This window comes from Bombina bombina, chromosome 2, assembly GCF_027579735.1.
Source record: "Bombina bombina isolate aBomBom1 chromosome 2, aBomBom1.pri, whole genome shotgun sequence".
In the NCBI taxonomy this organism is placed as follows: domain Eukaryota; kingdom Metazoa; phylum Chordata; class Amphibia; order Anura; family Bombinatoridae; genus Bombina; species Bombina bombina.
The window spans coordinates 415,294,180-415,313,959 of record NC_069500.1 but is presented as its reverse complement, the minus strand read 5'-3'; the positions used below and the strand labels follow the sequence as shown (position 1 = coordinate 415,313,959).

The 19,780-nt window shown below is 40.5% G+C and overlaps 1 protein-coding gene across 1 annotated transcript in view; it reads right to left on the bottom strand.

Annotated features, from left to right (window-relative positions):
- Window positions 1–19,780, bottom strand: part of PPIL2 (peptidylprolyl isomerase like 2) — a 294,121-nt gene that overhangs the window by 51,653 nt on the left and 222,688 nt on the right. Inside the window, exon 9 of the mRNA XM_053701935.1 lies at window positions 6,029–6,104. Within this exon, the coding sequence (XP_053557910.1) occupies window positions 6,029–6,104 (76 nt within the window). The remainder of the gene's footprint in view (window positions 1–6,028; window positions 6,105–19,780) is intronic.

Below are 19,780 nucleotides of genomic sequence, written 5' to 3'. Positions count from 1 at the left end.
ATAACAAAGCACAAAAAACGTTTTAAAATAAAACCGTTACTGTCACTTTAAATTTTAAACTAAACACACTTTATTACTGCAATTGCGAAAAAGTATGAAGGAATTGTTCAAAATTCACCAAAATTTCACCACAGTGTCTTAAAGCCTTAAAAGTATTGCACACCAAATTTGGAAGCTTTAACCCTTAAAATAACGGAACCGGAGCCGTTTTTATATTTAACCCCTTTACAGTCCCTGGAATCTGCTTTGCTGAGACCCAACCAAGCCCAAAGGGGAATACGATACCAAATGATGCCTTCAGAAAGACTTTTCTATGTATCAGAGCTCCACACACATGCAGCTGCATGCCATGCTGTCCTCAAAAACAAGTGCGCCATACCGGCGCGAAAATGAGGCTCTGACTATGATTAGGGAAAGCCCCTAAAGAATAAGGTGTCTAAAACAGTGCCTGCCGATATAATCATATCAAAATACCCAGAATAAATGATTCCTCAAGGCTAAATATGTGTTAATAATGAATCGATTTAGCCCAGAAAAAGTCTACAGTCTTAATAAGCCCTTGTGAAGCCCTTATTTACTATCTTAATAAACATGGCTTACCGGATCCCATAGGGAAAATGACAGCTTCCAGCATTACATCGTCTTGTTAGAATGTGTCATACCTCAAGCAGTAAGAGACTGCACACTGTTCCCCCAACTGAAGTTAATTGCTCTCAACAGTCCTGTGTGGAACAGCCATGGATTTTAGTTACGGTGCTAAAATCATTTTCCTCATACAAACAGAAATCTTCATCTCTTTTCTGTTTCTGAGTAAATAGTACATACCAGCACTATTTTAAAATAACAAACTCTTGATTGAATAATAAAAACTACAGTTAAACACTAAAAAACTCTAAGCCATCTCCGTGGAGATGTTGCCTGTACAACGGCAAAGAGAATGACTGGGGTAGGCGGAGCCTAGGAGGGATCATGTGACCAGCTTTGCTGGGCTCTTTGCCATTTCCTGTTGGGGAAGAGAATATCCCACAAGTAAGGATGACGCCGTGGACCGGACACACCTATGTTGGAGAAAGTATCAAATTTGTAGAATTTGGAAAAGGAATGCAATGAGGACCAAATTGCCGCCTTGCAAATTTGCTCCACAGAAGCTTCATTTTTGAAAGCCCAGGAAGAAGAGACAGCCCTAGTGGAATGAGCCGTGATTTTTTCAGGAGGCTGCTGTCCAGCTGTCTCATAAGCTAACCGGATAACACTTCTCAACCAGAGAGAAGAGAAGTAGAAGTGACCTTCTGGTGTTTACGCTTACCAGAGAAAACAACAAACATGGCAGTTGATTACCGAAAATCTTTAGTTGCTTGAAGGTAAAATTCAGGTTATGCAACATGCGTTCCTTCTGAGGAGGAGGATTAGAACAAAATGAAGGAACAACAATTTCCTGATTGATATTGCGATCTGATACTACCTTGGGAAGAAATCCCAACTTAGTACGATGCTCGGAAACTCTGCAAGCAGAAGATATAGCAAGGAGAAACAAAACTTTCCAAGATAGCAACTTAATATTAGCTGAATGCACAGGCACAAACTGAGCCTGCTGCAGAACTTTAAGAACAAGATTAAGGCTCCATGGGGAAGCAACAGGCACAAATGTTTGAACATCTAGTAGCCAGACGTTTGTGCAAAAGAATAGACAGTGCAGAAATCTGACCCTTCAGAGTGCTGACTGATAAGCCCTTCTCCAGGCCATCCTGAAAGATAAAATTTGGGGAACCCTTAACCTGCTCCAAGAGAAACCCTTCAATTCACACTAAGAAAAGGTATTTAAGCCACACCTTATGGTAAATCTTGTGAGTAACAGGTTTACAAGCCTGAAGCATGGTATCAATGACCATCTCAGAAAAACCACGTCTAGCCAAGACTAGAAGTTTAAAGGGACACTAAACCCAAAAATTTTCTTTCATGATTCAGATAGAGCATGCACTTTTAAGCAGCTTTCTAATTTACTCCTATTATCAATTTTTCTTTGTTTTCTTGCTATGTTTATTTAAAAATCAGGAATGTGATGCATAGGAGCCGGCCCATTTTTGGTTAAGAACCTGGGTTATGCTTGCTTATTGGTGGGTAAATGTAAGCCTCCCATAAGCAAGTGCTATCTATGGTGCTGAACCTAAAATGGAGTGGCTGCTAAGATTTACATTCCTGCTTTTAAAATAAAGAGAACAGGAGAACAAAGAAAAATTGATAATAGGAGTAAATTAGAAAGTTGCTTAAAATCACATGCTCTATCTTAATCATTAAAGAAAAAAAATGGGATCAATGTCCCTTTAATCTCCAAGCAGTCAGCTTCAGAAAATCAAGATTTGGGTGGAGGAAAGGACCCTGAAGTAGAAGGCCCTTCCTTAAGGGCAACCTCCAAGGGGGAAAGAGATGACATCTTAATCAGATCTGCGAAACAGATCCTGCGAGGCCAGGCAGGAGCTATTAGAATCAACGGCACCCTCTCCTGCTTGATACGAGCAAAGACTCGAGGAAGGAGAGCAAACTGAGGGAACAGGTATGCCAGGCTGAAGTTCCAAGGAACCGCCAGAGCGTCGATCATGGCGGCTTGTGGATCTCTTGATCTTGAACAGTACCTTGGAAGCTTAGCGTTTAGGTGAAACGCCATCAGATCCAACTCCGGAACCCTTCACCTGAGGGTTATCATTGAGAATACTTCCGGATTCCACTTCTGGGATGTGGATGGCAGAAAGGATACAATTGTGAGACTCCGTCCATTGGAGAATGCGAGTCACCACCTTCATAACCAATGAACTCCGAGATCCTCCCTGGTGGTTGATGTACCCGTAGGTGACGTTGTCCAATTGGAATCTGATAAACCGGACCAAACTTAGTTGAGACCAGGCTGATAGAGCATTGAAGATTGCTCTCAACTCTAGGATGTTTATGGGAAAAGAAGACTTCTCTCAAGTCCAAAGACCCTGAGCCTTTAAAAAACTCCAAACTGCTCCCGAGCCCGAAAGGCTGGCATCTATGGTCACAATCACCCAGGATGGTCTTAGGAAGCATATACCCTGAGACAGATGGTCCTGAGAAAAACCAACAAGATAGAGAGTCTTTTGTTAGGGGATCTAAAACTATACTCTACGAAAGATCAGAGAGGTCTCCGTTACATTGTCTAAGCATGCATGACTGTAGAGGTCTCAGATGGAAAGGAGCAAAAGGATAATATCCATGGAAACAACCATTAGAACAATTGCCTCCATACACTGAGCCACTGATGGACGAATAGAGAACTGAAGTGAACGACAAGAAGCAAGAATTTTGGATTTTCTGACCTCCGTCAGAAAAATCTGCATAGACAGAGAGTCTATGATCTTTCCCAAAAGGCAAACCCTGGTGTCTTTTCCAGATTTACTTTACATTCGCGGGAATGAAGAATAGACAACAGTGTCTGTATGAGATCTTCCTAAATGAAAAGATGGCGCCTAAACCAAGATTTCGACCAGGTATGGCGCAACCGTTATCTCCTGAGATCTGACCGCTAGAAGGGCCCATAGAACCCTTGTAAAGATCAGAGGAGCCGTGGCAAGGCCAAAGGAAAATGCAAAAAATTGGAGGTGTTTGTCTAGAAAGAAGATTTTCCTTGTGAAAAGGGACATGAAGATACGCATCCTTCAGGTCAATGGTAGACCTAAACGGACCCTCCTGCATCAAGGGTAGAATGGAATGTATAGTCTCCATTTTGAAGGATGGAACCTTGAGAAATTTGTTGAGACACTTGAGGTCCAGTATGGGGTGGAAAGATCTCTCCTTTTTTGGAACCACAAAGAGGTTTGAATAGAATCCTTGATCCTGTTCCGCTACAGGAACTGGGACAATCCCTCCCAGAGAAGATAAGTCATTTACGCAGCTTAAAAAGGCTTCTCTCTTCACCTGATTTACTGATAACCTTGACAGGATAAATCTGTCCCAAGACTTGTTAACATAAGGATCTGGATTCGTTTGATACTAGTAGCATTAGTAAAAATCGCATATAGAGGTACACCCCCTGGCCGCTGGCAGTGCACCTCCAATCATGAAATACATCAATACATCTAGTAACTGTAATATGTGATTCAATCTATATAACCCTATTCTCTGGGAGTATATTAAACTATATGTTTGCTAAAAGGGCAGCAGCAACTTTTTTCATAGATAAGAAAACTGTATGTGTGTATGTATGTGTAAATCTAGAGATCATTAACTCTGTTATATCCCTACTAAAGCATCAGTGAAAACATTAGAAGTCGGTTGTAATACAAATATAAGAAATGGGAAGTAGTGTGGTATATATCTGCAACACAAAGCTCAACCTAAGTGTGTTAGGTCAGGTCAATGACCGTCATTAGTATCTAGGTCAATAATATTAAATGCAGAAATCACTCATCTGTAATTGAATACATACATAGGTAATTAACATAGTAAAACATTCAACTAAGGCATAATGGTAAAACGTAGTGTCCAATACCTAACATGAGCCAGCTGTAGAGACCGGTGAAATATAACTATAAAGTCCTCTAAGAAGAATTGTAATAAGAAAGTCCAATGAAGCAGCGGCACAAGATTTCTCCGGCTATTCGGCATCATCCAACGCCTACTCGCCAGGTTTGATAGTGTCCCATATTTTGCTTAGAATTGAAAGGAAATGAGCTAATCAGCCAATGCGGGGCTCCAGACCGATGAAAGTCCTGTAACACACGAACGATCTTTGCTCTATAATCTTGGTATAGCATTCTCAAATATGTAGGGACCTTTCTCGGTCGCAGCATGGTAATGTGTGGAGGTACGTCCCTATCATGGTCTCTGTGATGAACCCCCTCATATGGAGGCCTTTTTGATTGACAGGATGGCGATAGCCCGGGTCTCTGAGGGAATAGTTCTGCTGCGAGTTGAGGGTATCTCTTGGTTGTCGATCTTTGAGTATTTGGCAGTTTTATTTCAGTAGCCATACTTGCTTGCACTCTCAGATCATGCATAGGAACCTGCATAGAGGAGTACTCTTCCCCTTGCTTCTCGGCTTTCTTGTCTGAGTTAGTAGTACAGTATACTGCGTCAGAGGATTTAGACGCCATTAGGTGTGATTGTTCAAATGCTGCTCGATACTCCTCTAGGAGGTTCCTGATCTCCATGATAATAAATGTCGCCATATCCATGGTAAGGTTCCTCTGCAGAGATCTTCACTAATATTAATAGAGAAGCAGAGAGCGAATTCCACTCTTTATTCAGGCTCTCCCACGGAAGTAAACATGGCTGCTCCCGATATCACTGACCAGCAGAATAGATAGGAAAGCTATATAAGAATCTGCAAGGAGCATCCTGCCTCTTAGATTTTCAGCATGTAGGTCTCCTTAGCCTCCAGGGTCACATTAAAAGAAAGTTAGAGAGGTCTGAGAGGTCGCAGAATTTGACTTTTATATAAAAAGAGGCTGTAACTATTGCGATGTGCGACCTCTCAGTCTCAAAGTTGGCTCCTCCCCCTCCAAACAGGAATTTAACCTCTAAAGTGCAGAGTCCTCCAACTATAGAAAGTAAAAGCACTTACCTGTGGATCCAGCTGCAGGGCAGTAGACAGCTCTTCAGGTATGTCAGACCCAACTGGCCTCTGGCAGATGACCTGGAGAAAAAGAAAAGCAGAGTAACCAACCCTGGTTTTCTATATAGGGGTATCATAAATGTTGAAAGGTAAGCAAGGACTACCTCGCTCCTCTTCCAACTGCTAAAAGCCACCATTACTCTTACTAAAGAGGATTACATGGATACAGCATGGCCCCAATCCTTGCTTGCAGGGAAAAGTACGCATTAAATGATTCAATTCTTCAGACACCATCTTCGCACATCCTCCCGATGATAAAGGCAAAGAATGACTGGGGATTATGGGTAATGGGAGTGACACTTAATAGCTCTGATGGGGTTATTGGAATAAATACGTGGACTCTCCATGCCATTGGAAAGAAATAAGAACACTGAGTAAAAATAAAGAAATAATGCTCACCAGGGTCTATAACCTTCAAATTGTTTTTCACATGGAAGAAGTTTGAGACATTGAACTTGTCCAGATGAGTAGGATCCTTAAAAGAAAAGCATAAGGTTAGATGGGCATTAAACTTAAAATTATATTAAGCACATAAAGGAGGGCAGTTTATCCATGTTAAAGGGACAGTTTACACAAAAACTTTCTCTCCTTTAATTTGTTCCCAATTATCTAATTTAACTGCTGGAGTGTATTCAATTGTTTACAAATAGCTCCTTAGCCTTTATATTGGCATTTTAAATAGCTGATTTAACCTGTAGTACCTATTGAGAAACTATGTAAACACAGACAGCAGAAGAAAATGTTCATTTTCAATTGTTCATTCTAAGTATTGTACAAAGACAGAGATAAGAAATAGAAACATTTGAGTGATTATATAGATAATGAGATCTGCAAGCCTAGCCTATTTTGATGGGCTGTGGTTTCAAAGAGCAAATCCATCTATTTATTTTGCAAAAACAAGCATAAATGAGCAATTTCTCATACTTTTTATACACGGCGACTGGTATAACAAGTAATGGGGAATAAATTCAGGGAAAAACTATTTTACAGTGAATGTCCTTTAAATTATTTTTTGCATAAAAAAATGCCACATTAAAAAAAAAAGTTCATATTGATTATGATTACAGTACAGGTATTTTAGGTCACTACATATATGTTGTATTGTCAAATTTATAGTATACAAACTTGCCTCTGCTTAATAGTATGGTATTCTGCATTCACATTGTTACATAACCTAACAGCATTTAAGGATCTATTATCAAATTATCTAAGTCTGCACTCATGTATATGATTTCCGTTAATATCTTGCACAAAATATGTGATTTTAAAAAAAATAAATAATATATATTATTATATATAATAACTTTTCCCTGAACAAGATAGCAGCTTATAGGAGCATGTGCATGTTGCAGTTCGTTCCTAAAAGTGAAGAGATACCGATGATTTTACCTAAATGCCACAAAAAAAATAATAATAAAGCAACAAAAACATAATTTATGTACGAATTTACCTGATAAATTCATTTCTTTCATATTGGCAAGAGTCCATGAACTAGTGACGTATGGGATATACAATCCTACCAGGAGGGGCAAAGGTTCCCAAACCTCAAAATGCCTATAAATACACCCCTCACCACACCCACAATTCAGTTTAACGAATAGCCAAGAAGTGGGGTGATAAAGAAAGGAGCAAAAGCATAAACAAAGGAATTGGAATAATTGTGCTTTATACAAAAAAATCATAACCACCATAAAAAGGGTGGGCCTCATGGACTCTTGCCAATATGAAAGAAATTAATTTATCAGGTACATTCTTACATAAATTATGTTTTCTTTCATGTAATTGGCAAGAGTCCATGAGCTAGTGACGTATGGGATAGCAATACCCAAGTTGTGGAACTCCACACAAGAGTCACTAGAAAGGGAGGGATAAAAAATAAAGACAGCTAATTCCGCTGAAAAAATTAATCCACAACCCAAATCATAAATTTTAATCTTATAAAGGAAAAGAAAAAAAAATTAAATTATAAGCAGACGAATAAAATTGAAACAGCTGCCTGAAGAACTTTTCTAAAAAAAACTGCTTCTGAAGAAGAAAAAACATCAAAATGGTAGAACTTAGTAAATGTATGCAAAGAATACCAAGTTGCTGCTTTGCAAATCTGATTAACTGAAGCTTCATTCTTAAAAGCCCAGGAAGTGGAAACTGAACTAGTAGAATGAGCTGTAATCCTCTGAGGCGGGGATTTACCCGACTCCAAATAAGCATGATGAATCAAAAGCTTCAACCAAGATGCCAAAGAAATGGCAGAAGACTTCTGACCTTTCCTAGAACCAGAAAAAATAACAAATAGACTAGAAGTATTCCTGAAATCTTTTTTTTTTTTTATATATATTTATTTTTTATTGAGATATATGCATTAAATACAACAAAAGCATTTTTCCAACAATAAAGGTTAGCAGGTTATAATTGCATAGTACTTAGGTCTGAGAGGTAGAAAGAAAACCTCCCATGCATCAGAATTTGAGTAGCCAGTCCATGTGAGTTTTAGTCTATTCATCTGGGCTAACGTCTTTGGCAAACCGTGGAAATATAGCTCCCATTAGATCACTTATCTTTGTTTGCTTATGCTCTTGAGTGCAGGACTGCTACAGAAGGGTATTACAACATTCAGAGTGCACATGACAAAACCTCCGTTTAACAAAACTACTACGCATCATTACAAAACTTCATTTAAAACAAAAGAAAAAGAAAGAACAAAACAAAAATAAAGACAACAACATAATAGATTACAATGTTAAAGGAATGACTCATATGTGCTCGGGTGTCAGAGATATTGCTACAGTATCTAGGTTAGCTTGTGTTGGGAAGTAATGTGTTCATGCTATTTGAAGCAATTGTATAGCATACGTGGCTGAGACCATTCGCGTCAATCCTAATTGGGCATATATTTATATGACTCCCACAAAAGTAGCATGTCTTCAAAAAAGTCTAACCCTCCTGTTTGAAGATAATGAAATCTTTCTAATATCATATCTGAGTTGACCAATTTCTTCCAGTCACGAACGGTAGGGATTCTGATAGTTTTCCAAAATCTGGGTATCATTTGCTTAGCCGTGTTTAACATAATATGAAACAGCTGCTTGCGAATTTTGCATGTTATGGGAGGGTCACTGTGGAGAAGAGCTAATTCTATACTCGGGTTAAGTTGTGTGTGTAAGACTGCATTAAATTTATGAAAGATTGCTGACCAAAAATTTCTGATAGGTTCACAATCCCACCATATGTGTGTCATGTGTCCAGGTTGGCCGCAACCCCTCCAGCAGGCGCCTGAACTCCCTCTAAAAATGCGCTTAATTTTGGCTGGTGTCATATATCAGCGCATACAAACTTTAATGTTTGTTTCCTTTGCTCTTGCAGAATGAGCTGAATGCGATAAATTCTCAAATCTTAACTGCCAATCTTTAGGAGGTGTAGTCGTTTCAAGCTCTTTATCCCACCCTGCAGTATATGAGGGCAGGTTCGGAAACCTATTTTCCAAAACCATCCTATATAGTGTAGAAACTGATCTGAGGACCTTTAAGTCACTCAAGCATGCTTGCTCGAATTTTGTCAAGGGTCGCATAAAATCTGCTTTACTTTTATGTGTGAGTATGAAATGTCTCGCCTGATGGTAATTAAACCAGGAAGCGAAGAAGGGGATTGATAGTGAGTCGATTTGTTGTTTGGATTTTACCTTGTTGTTTTCTAATAAAGTGTGAATCTGTATTGGGGAAATTTGGGTGGCATGCATACTCTTCTCTTGTGTGAGTCCTGGAGGAAACTCTGGGTTGAGTAACAAGTTTGTAAGTGGGTAATATTTTGAGGAAATTTTTGGAAATGCCTTAAGGACATGTAGCCAGTCTCTCCAGGTCTCGTTAGACATGGAGGACTGGGAGACAGTAGAGTTCCCTAGTGCCTGGATATTCCAGCATTTGTTTCCTAAATGATTTGTGCCTGCCATACTCGTTTCTATTTGTACCCACCCCTTAGATTGATCTCCATCATAACCGCACCACTCCAGGACACGCTGAAGAGAGATCGCAAGTTTATATGAATTAAGGTGTGGGACCCCTAGCCCACCTTACTCAGGAACTTTATAAATCGTGCTTTTATTAATACGTGGTGGTCTACGTCTCCATATATAATCATTCAATATTTTTTGCAAAATATCTACTTCCCTAGAAATGTGCTGGACCGGTACGGTCTGTAGGATATACAATGCTTTAGGTAATAGTACCATCTTAGCTTCCTGGATTCTGCCCAGCCACGTAATATTTTTTAGAAGCCAAGAGGTCAGGGATTGAAACTCATGAATTAGTTCCCCATAGTTGTGCTTGCGTGTTAATTGACTGTCTGGAGTCAAATAGACTCCCAGATATTTAAGGCGGTTGATTTGTACTTTTAAGGGGCAGAGTGCTCTGATGTCCTCTAGCGTCTGTTGGGGGATCTTAATCGGTAAAAATTCCGACTTTGTCATATTAACTAAAACATTTGATAGTAGAAAAGAAGAGGCGGATCCATCCAATACTTCCAAACACTGTGAATTTATTGTAGCAAATTTTTTTCACAAACAATTGTTGCTTATGGGACTTCTTATTAAATATAAGACTGAACAAATTGCTAATCTTAAAGAGGAAGTTCCTGGCTGCATATAAATGGAGTGTACAAATGTGGAAGTAAAAGATGCAGAGCATGTGGGTATATCAAAGTAACCAAGACCTGTAAGTCATATACTACTGGATCAGAATATGATATCAAGGGCTGTATAAAATGTTCTACTGATCATGTTATCTATTTAGTTGAATGCACAGAGCATAAAAAACAGTACATAGGAATGACAACAAGGGATGTAAGAACTCGGATTCGAGAGCACATCTCATATATAGAGAATGATATATCATGCTCTGCTCTAGCATCCCACTTTATAGAGGAACATGATCAGGATCTAAGTACCTTCAGTTGGTCAGCCATTGAACATATCCAAAAGTCACACAGAGGTGGTGACAGGCTGAATACTCTAAAAAAACAAGAAGCATATTGGATTTTTATATTTAAGACATTAGTCCCAGAGGGATTTAACTCAGAACATGACATCATTAATTGCTGGAGTAATAAATAGTTACATTTAAGAGCAGTATAATCTAGCAATATCTGGCCTATCAACCACAACTTTCGCTAGTTCTATATATGGGAAATTTAAAGCTAAAATTGAGTCAATAATAGTATATATATATATATATATATATATATATAAACAAACGAGACTGCATAAAAGTAACTTTTTAGATATCTAGCTATTATAAGGAAACTAATGCTAAATAAAGGTTATATAGCTTTATTAAATGTACCATAATAGCTATGGGGTTGCTGTGGCATAGTGCTTAGGTTTAATGCCTCTTAACCCAAAGGTTGTGAGTTCAAACCTGGCCTCAACTGCTTAAAAAAACTTTTTCTGTATATGATTTTTCTATATGTGTCTTTAATAGATGTGTTAGAAGTTGGCGTTGTAAATGACTAAAAATGAGTACCTCCTTTTAAGTTGAATCTGCAATTCAGCACTAGCTGTGTCTTTCTATAAAATGCTACATAAAGACACTTATAGGATTAAGATTAACCTATGTAAGTTAATAGAATTTTTTCCAAGTTGTCAAGCCGATTGAGGCCAAATCCTATTGTATACATTTGATTGGAGTAAATGTTTGAGGGCGTATACCTGTACACAGGTAAAAAGGCTACAGGTGTAGAGGTTCAGGTATGGTCTATGATTAAGGCGGTCAGGATCCGCCGAAACATGTAAGACTGAAACCGGACCTCACATCAGCTCCTATGGTTTTAAGTGTGCGTCTCTGAAGTTTTTTGCAACAATTGTTTGTGAAAAAAATTTGCTACAATAAATTCACAGTGTTTGGAAGTATTGGATGGATCCGCCTCTTCTTTTCTACTTGATGTAACTTGCAAACAGGAAGGAGTATGCTCTCAGGATCACATCCCAAATTGGAAGGCAGCATTAGGTGCAGCTGTGACCAGGCGAGCTGTGAAATTTGGAACGCAACAGGAACCGCGACTGTGGAGGTTGCAAGCGGACACTCTACACCAGGTAAGACCTCTTCCTTCTGCTTTGAAAGGAGTCAGATCCGGGAGGAGAGACCAAGTGAGGCGACCGCATGAAGAGCGGGGTGAGTGAGAGTGTATCTAACCGCATTTAGCAACCTGTACCTGTAGTTCATATTAAGCTTGCTATATAAAGGGGAATAACACACTGCACCTTATGTTATTGTGGCTAAGGGACTAAAGACATTGCACAGGGCAAACCTGGTTTTGCCATTTTTTCAGAAAAAAACATTTGATACCCTGCCAAAAGAGGAGAGCTCAGTCATTGCATGTGTGATAGATTTAAGTGGGTCAGTCATCGTCAGTAAGAGATCGTCTGCGTAAATTGCAGTTTTATGCTGTCTAGTTCCTGCTATAATTCCTTTAATGTGCGGATTCTCTCTAATTCTAATTGTAAGTGGTTCAAGTGATAAAATAAATAACAATGGGGATAAAGGGCAACCCTGTCTCGACCTGTTTCTGATTTCAAAGGACTCAGAGAGCGTCCCATTTACCCTTACCTGTGCTGTTGGATTAGAATATAAGGCCATAATTTTTTGGATAAACTGGTTGGGGAAGTTAAATCTACTAAGAGTCGCTTTTAAGTAAGTCCAGTCAAGTCTGTCAAATGCCTTTTCGGCGTCAGTGGAGAGGAAAAGGGCTAGTTTTGGAGACAAGGTCTATGAGATTAAGTACTTTCACGGTGTTGTCTTTCGCTTCTCTATTGGGTACGAATCCTGCCTGGTCTTGATGAATGAGTTCCGGGAGAAATTAATTTATGCGGGAAGCCAAAATTTTTGCGTATAATTTCAAGTCTGTATTAAGTAGAGAGATTGGTCTAAAGTTGGCAGGGACATCAGGCACCCTGCCCGATTTTTCTAATACTGAGATATGCGCTTGTAACATAGTATCGGGGAATCTATAACCTTCTGCTATGTGGTTAAATAAAGAGGTTAAGTGTGGGGCAAGATATTTTGAAAAGGTTTTATAATACAGGCCCGAGAAACCATCCGGGCCCGGTGCTTTATTAGTTTTTAGGGTACGTATAGCATCTAATACTTCTTTAATGGTAAAAGGTTGGTTCAGGGTCTCTCTTTGCTCATTACTTAGTTGTGGTATTTGTATACTAGAAAGGTATTGATGGCATGTGTGACTATGAGCTGCATCTTCCCTGTCTGGGAATAGGTTATAAAGTTTATGATAAAAGAATTTAAATACTTCAGCTATTTTATGAGTGTCTTCTAAACGTTTCCCTGACTCATTTTTAATTGAGTGTATGTAAGTTTTTTGTTGTCTATGCTTTAAAGCTCTTGCTAGCCATTTCCCTGCCTTGTTGCCCTCCCTGTAGAACGTCTGTTGAAAGGACAATAGTTGTCTTTGAGCATCTATCTGGAGTAAATTATTTAATTGTTCACGCTTTGAGGTAAGGCTATCCAAAACAAGTTTATTGTCAGGGGATTGCTTATGCAAGTAGTCTAAATCAGCAATTTCTTTAGCTATAGTGGTAAATTCTTCTCTCCTCTTTTTTTGTTATGTATGCTTTAAATTTAATGAGTTCACCCCTAATTGTACTCTTGTGGGCCTCCCATATTGTTGTGAAGTGTACATCTGGTGTGTTGTTAATTGTGAAATAGGATTTAATATGTTTAGCTAATCTCTTTACTTGCTGTTTCCCCTTGAGGAGTGACTCATCTAGTCTCCACTGGTACTAGATAAGCAGAGCTGAGGGCCAAGCTATCTCACATAATGCCAGCGAATGATCTGACCAGGTGGTGTGTCTGATCTCAGCTGTTTTCAGGTATGAGAGAGTTAAGTGATCTACAAATATGTAATCCAGTCAAGAATAGCAACTATTGGGAATCGAGAAGAATGTGAAGTCTTTTTTTTGGGGATTAGAGTATCTCTAGGAGTCATGGACCCCAAGCAGTTTAAAATTTTTCCAAATGCTTTGCATGTTTGGAATTTTTTGTCTGGTGTTGGGATTGGAGCAGTCGATCTGGGGGTCTAAAGGGACATTGAGGTCACCTGCTATGATCAAGGAACCCTTAGTCTGAGCTAAAATAGAGTTAGTAGTTGCATTAATAAATTTGCTCTGACGTCTATTGGGTGCATATAAGTTCACTAATGTGATGGGCTTACCAAAAAGGAGACCTGTTACACATAAGTACCTGTCCTCTTTGTCCTGTTCTACATGTATTTTGCTAAAAGCAAGTGACTTATGAATTAATATGCTAACACCATTAATTTTCTTGGCTGGGTGGGAGCTGTGAAAGTGTTGTGGGTAGTTAGATGAAAAGAACTTGGGTATGTGTTTAGTTAGTGTGTCTCCTGTAGCATAAGGATCTGACCCCCTTTCTTATAAAGATCCAATAGTGCCATTCTGCACTTATTCGGGCAATTTAGCCCTTTTGTATTTTGAGATATAATTGTAAAAGCCTGTGAGGTGTCTCTATTCATTATACCTACTTTTGTACCACATGACCTTGCGTTTAGATAATGCCCCCATATACTTCCCTCTGGAACACTCCGAGCACACCTGTTTATGCACACACATCATTGTAATAACTTTAAAAAAAGAAGAAATTATAAAAAACATAATTTATGCTTACCTGATAAATTCCTTTCTTCTGTTGTGTGATCAGTCCACGGGTCATCATTACTTCTGGGATATAACTCCTCCCCAACAGGAAATGCAAGAGGATTCACCCAGCAGAGCTGCACATAGCTCCTCCCCTCTACGTCAGTCCCAGTCATTCGACCAAGAATCAACGAGAAAGGAGTAACGAAGGGTGAAGTGGTGACTGGAGTATAATTTAAAAGATATTTACCTGCCTTAAAACAGGGCGGGCCGTGGACTGATCACACAACAGAAGAAAGGAATTTATCAGGTAAGCATAAATTATGTTTTCTTCTGTTATGTGTGATCAGTCCACGGGTCATCATTACTTCTGGGATACCAATACCAAAGCAAAAGTACACGGATGACGGGAGGGATAGGCAGGCTCATTATACAGAAGGAACCACTGCCTGAAGAACCTTTCTCCCAAAAATAGCCTCCGAAGAAGCAAAAGTGTCAAATTTGTAAAATTTGGAAAAAGTATGAAGCGAAGACCAAGTTGCAGCCTTGCAAATCTGTTCAACAGAGGCCTCATTCTTAAAGGCCCAAGAGGAAGCCACAGCTCTAGTGGAGTGAGCTGTAATTCTTTCAGGAGGCTGCTGTCCAGCAGTCTCATAGGCTAAACGTATTATGCTACGAAGCCAAAAAGAGAGAGAGGTAGCAGAAGCTTTTTGACCTCTCCTCTGTCCAGAGTAAACGACAAACAAGGAAGAAGTTTGGCGAAAATCTTTAGTTGCCTGCAAGTAGAACTTGAGGGCACGAACTACATCCAGATTGTGTAAAAGACGTTCCTTCTTTGAAGAAGGATTTGGACACAAGGATGGGACAACAATCTCTTGATTGATGTTCCTGTTAGTGACTACCTTAGGTAAGAACCCAGGTTTAGTACGCAGAACTACCTTGTCTGAGTGAAAAATCAGATAAGGGGAATCACAATGTAAGGCTGATAACTCAGAGACTCTTCGAGCCGAGGAAATAGCCATCAAAAACAGAACTTTCCAAGATAACATTTTTATATCAATGGAATGAAGGGGTTCAAACGGAACACCCTGTAAGACGTTAAGAACTAAGTTTAAACTCCATGGTGGAGCAACAGCTTTAAACACAGGCTTGATCCTAGCTAAAGCCTGACAAAAGGACTGGACGTCTGGATTTTCTGACAGACGTCTGTGTAACAAGATGGACAGAGCTGAAATCTGTCCCTTTAATGAACTAGCTGATAAACCCTTTTCTAAACCTTCTTGTAGAAAAGACAATATCCTAGCGATCCTAACCTTACTCCAGGAGTAACCTTTGGATTCGCACCAGTATAGGTATTTCCGCCATATTTTATGGTAAATCCTTCTGGTAACAGGCTTCCTAGCCTGAATCAGGGTATCAATAACCGACTCAGAAAAACCACGTTTTGATAAAATCAAGCGTTCAATTTCCAAGCAGTCAGCTTCAGAGAAGTTAGATTTTGATGTTTGAATGGACCCTGTATCAGAAGGTCCTGTCTTAGAGGTAGAGACCAAGGCGGACAGGATGACATGTCCACTAGATCTGCATACCAAGTCCTGCGTGGCCAAGCAGGTGCTATTAGAATTACTGATGCTCTCTCCTGTTTGATTTTGGCAATCAATCGAGGAAGCAGCGGGAAGGGTGGAAACACATAAGCCATCCTGAAGTTCCAAGGTGCTGTCAAAGCATCTATCAGAACTGCTCCCGGATCCCTGGATCTGGACCCGTAGCGAGGAAGTTTGGCGTTCTGGCGAGACGCCATGAGATCTATCTCTGGTTTGCCCCAACGTCGAAGTATTTGGGCAAAGACCTCCGGATGAAGTTCCCACTCCCCCGGATGAAGAGTCTGGCGACTCAAGAAATCCGCCTCCCAGTTCTCCACTCCCGGGATGTGGATTGCTGACAGGTGGCAAGAGTGAGACTCTGCCCAGCGAATTATCTTTGATACTTCCATCATTGCTAGGGAGCTTCTTGTCCCTCCCTGATGGTTGATGTAAGCTACAGTCGTGATGTTGTCCGACTGAAACCTGATGAACCCCCGAGTTATTAACTGGGGCCAAGCCAGAAGGGCATTGAGAACTGCTCTCAATTCCAGAATGTTTATTGGAAGGAGACTCTCCTCCTGATTCCATAGTCCCTGAGCCTTCAGAGAATTCCAGACAGCGCCCCAACCTAGTAGGCTGGCGTCTGTTGTTACAATTGTCCAGTCTGGCCTGCTGAATGGCATCCCCCTGGACAGGTGTGGCCGATGAAGCCACCATAGAAGAGAATTTCTGGTCTCTTGATTCAGATTCAGAGCAGGGGACAAATCTGAGTAATCCCCATTCCACTGACTTAGCATGCATAATTGCAGCGGTCTGAGGTGTAGGCGTGCAAAAGGTACTATGTCCATTGCCGCTACCATTAAGCCGATCACCTCCATGCATTGAGCTACTGACGGGTGTTGAATGGAATGAAGGACGCGGCATGCATTTTGAAGTTTTGTTAACCTGTCTTCTGTCAGGTAAATCTTCATTTCTACAGAATCTATAAGAGTCCCCAAGAATGGAACTCTTGTGAGAGGAAAGAGAGAACTCTTCTTTTCGTTCACTTTCCATCCATGCGACCTTAGAAATGCCAGAACTAACTCTGTATGAGACTTGGCAGTTTGAAAGCTTGAAGCTTGTATTAGAATGTCGTCTAGGTACGGAGCTACCGAAATCCCTCGCGGTCTTAGTACCGCTAGAAGGGCACCCAGAACCTTTGTGAAGATTCTTGGAGCCGTAGCCAATCCGAATGGAAGAGCTACAAACTGGTAGTGCCTGTCTAAGAAGGCAAACCTTAGATACCGGTGATGATCTTTGTGGATCGGTATGTGAAGGTAAGCATCCTTTAAATCCACTGTGGTCATGTACTGACCCTCTTGGATCATGGGTAAGATTGTCCGAATAGTTTCCATTTTGAACGATGGAACTCTTAGGAATTTGTTTAGAGTCTTTAAATCTAAGATTGGCCTGAAAGTTCCCTCTTTTTTGGGAACCACAAACAGGTTTGAGTAGAACCCTTGTCCTTGTTCCGACCACGGAACCGGATGGATCACTCCCATTGTTAACAGATCTTGTACGCAGCGTAGAAACGCTTCTTTCTTTATCTGGTTTGTTGACAACCTTGACAGATGAAATCTCCCTCTTGGGGGAGATAATTTGAAGTCTAGAAGGTATCCCTGAGATATGATCTCTAGTGCCCAGGGATCCTGAACATCTCTTGCCCAGGCCTGGGCGAAGAGGGAGAGTCTGCCCCCTACTAGATCCGGTCCCGGATCGGGGGCTCTCGGTTCATGCTGTCTTTGGGGCAGCAGCAGGTTTCCTGGCCTGCTTGCTTTTGTTCCAGGACTGGTTAGGCTTCCAGCCTTGCCTGTAACGAGCAACAGCTCCTTCCTGTTTTGGTGCAGTGGAGGTTGATGCTGCTCCTGTTTTGAAATTCCGAAAGGGACGAAAATTAGACTGTCTAGCCTTAGCTTTGGCCTTGTCTTGAGGTAGGGCGTGGCCCTTACCTCCCGTAATGTCAGCGATAATTTCTTTCAAACCGGGCCCGAATAAGGACTGCCCCTTGAAAGGTATATTAAGTAATTTGGACTTAGAAGTAACATCAGCTGACCAGGATTTTAGCCACAGTGCCCTGCGTGCCTGTATGGCGAATCCTGAGTTCTTAGCCGTAAGTTTGGTTAAATGTACTACGGCCTCCGAAATGAAAGAATTAGCTAGTTTAAGGACTCTAAGCCTGTCCGTAATGTCGTCTAGCGTAGAGGAACTAAGGTTCTCTTCAAGCGACTCAATCCAAAATGCTGCCGCAGCCGTAATCGGCGCGATACATGCAAGGGGTTGTAATATAAAACCTTGTTGAACAAACATTTTCTTAAGGTAACCCTCTAATTTTTTATCCATTGGATCTGAGAAAGCACAGCTATCCTCCACCGGGATAGTGGTACGCTTAGCTAAAGTAGAAACTGCTCCCTCCACCTTGGGGACCGTTTGCCATAAGTCCCGAGTGGTGGCGTCTATTGGAAACATCTTTCTAAATATTGGAGGGGGTGAGAACGGCACACCGGGTCTATCCCACTCCTTAGTAACAATTTCAGTTAGTCTCTTAGGTATAGGAAAAACGTCAGTACTCGCCGGTACCGCAAAGTATTTATCCAACCTACACAGTTTCTCTGGTATTGCAACAGTGTTACAATCGTTGAGAGCTGCTAAGACCTCCCCTAGTAGTACACGGAGGTTCTCCAATTTAAATTTAAAATTTGAAATATCTGAGTCCAATCTGTTTGGATCAGAACCGTCACCCACAGAATGAAGCTCTCCGTCCTCATGCTCTGCGAGCTGTGACGCAGTATCAGACATGGCCCTAGCATTGTCAGCGCACTCTGTTCTCACCCCAGAGTGATCACGCTTGCCTCTTAGTTCAGGTAATTTAGACAAAACTTCAGTCATAACAGTAGCCATATCTTGTAATGTTATCTGTAATGGCCGCCCAGATGTACTAGGCGCCAAAATATCACGCACCTCCCGGGCGGGAGATGCAGGTACTGTCGCGTGAGGCGAGTTAGTCGGCATAACTCTCCCCTCGCTGTTTGGTGAAATTTGTTCACATTGTACAGATTGACTTTTATTTAAAGTAGCATCAATACAGTTAGTACATAAATTTCTATTGGGCTCCACCTTGGCATTGGAACAAATGACACAGATATCTTCCTCTGAGTCAGACATGTTTAACACACTAGCAAAAAAACTTACAACTTGGTTATAATCTTTTTTAGCAAAAAAACGCACTGTGCCTCAAAGAGGTACTAACGATTAAATGACAGTTGAAATAATGAACTGAAAAAACAGTTATTGCATCAAACTTTAAAACAACACAACTTTTAGCAAAGGTTTGTTCCCATTGGTAAAAAACAACACTAATTAAATTTGTACATAAGAAAACAAAACAACGTTTTTTATACACAGTCACTATAAGAATTCTCACAGCTCTGCTGAGAGAATTTACCTCCCTTCAAAGAAGTTTGAAGACCCCTGAGATCTGTCAGAGATGAACCGGATCATGCAGGAAATATAAAAGTAGCTGACTGGAATTTTTTGATGCGTAGCAAAGAGCGCCAAAAACGGCCCCTCCCTCTCCCACACAGCAGTGAAGAGAAACGAAACTGTCACAATTAAAGCAAAAAAACTGCCAAGTGGAAAATAATACCCAAATATTTATTCACACAGTACCTCAGCAATGTAAACGATTCTACATTCCAGCAAAAACGTTTAACATGAGAATAGTTATTAAAAGGATTAGTGACTTTTAACACAGTAGTTCCGGTGAAATACCATCCCCAGAATACTGAAGTGTATACATACATGTCATTTTAACGGTATGGCAGGCTTTTCTCATCAATTCCATTCAGAAAATAAAAACTGCCACATACCTCAATGCAGATT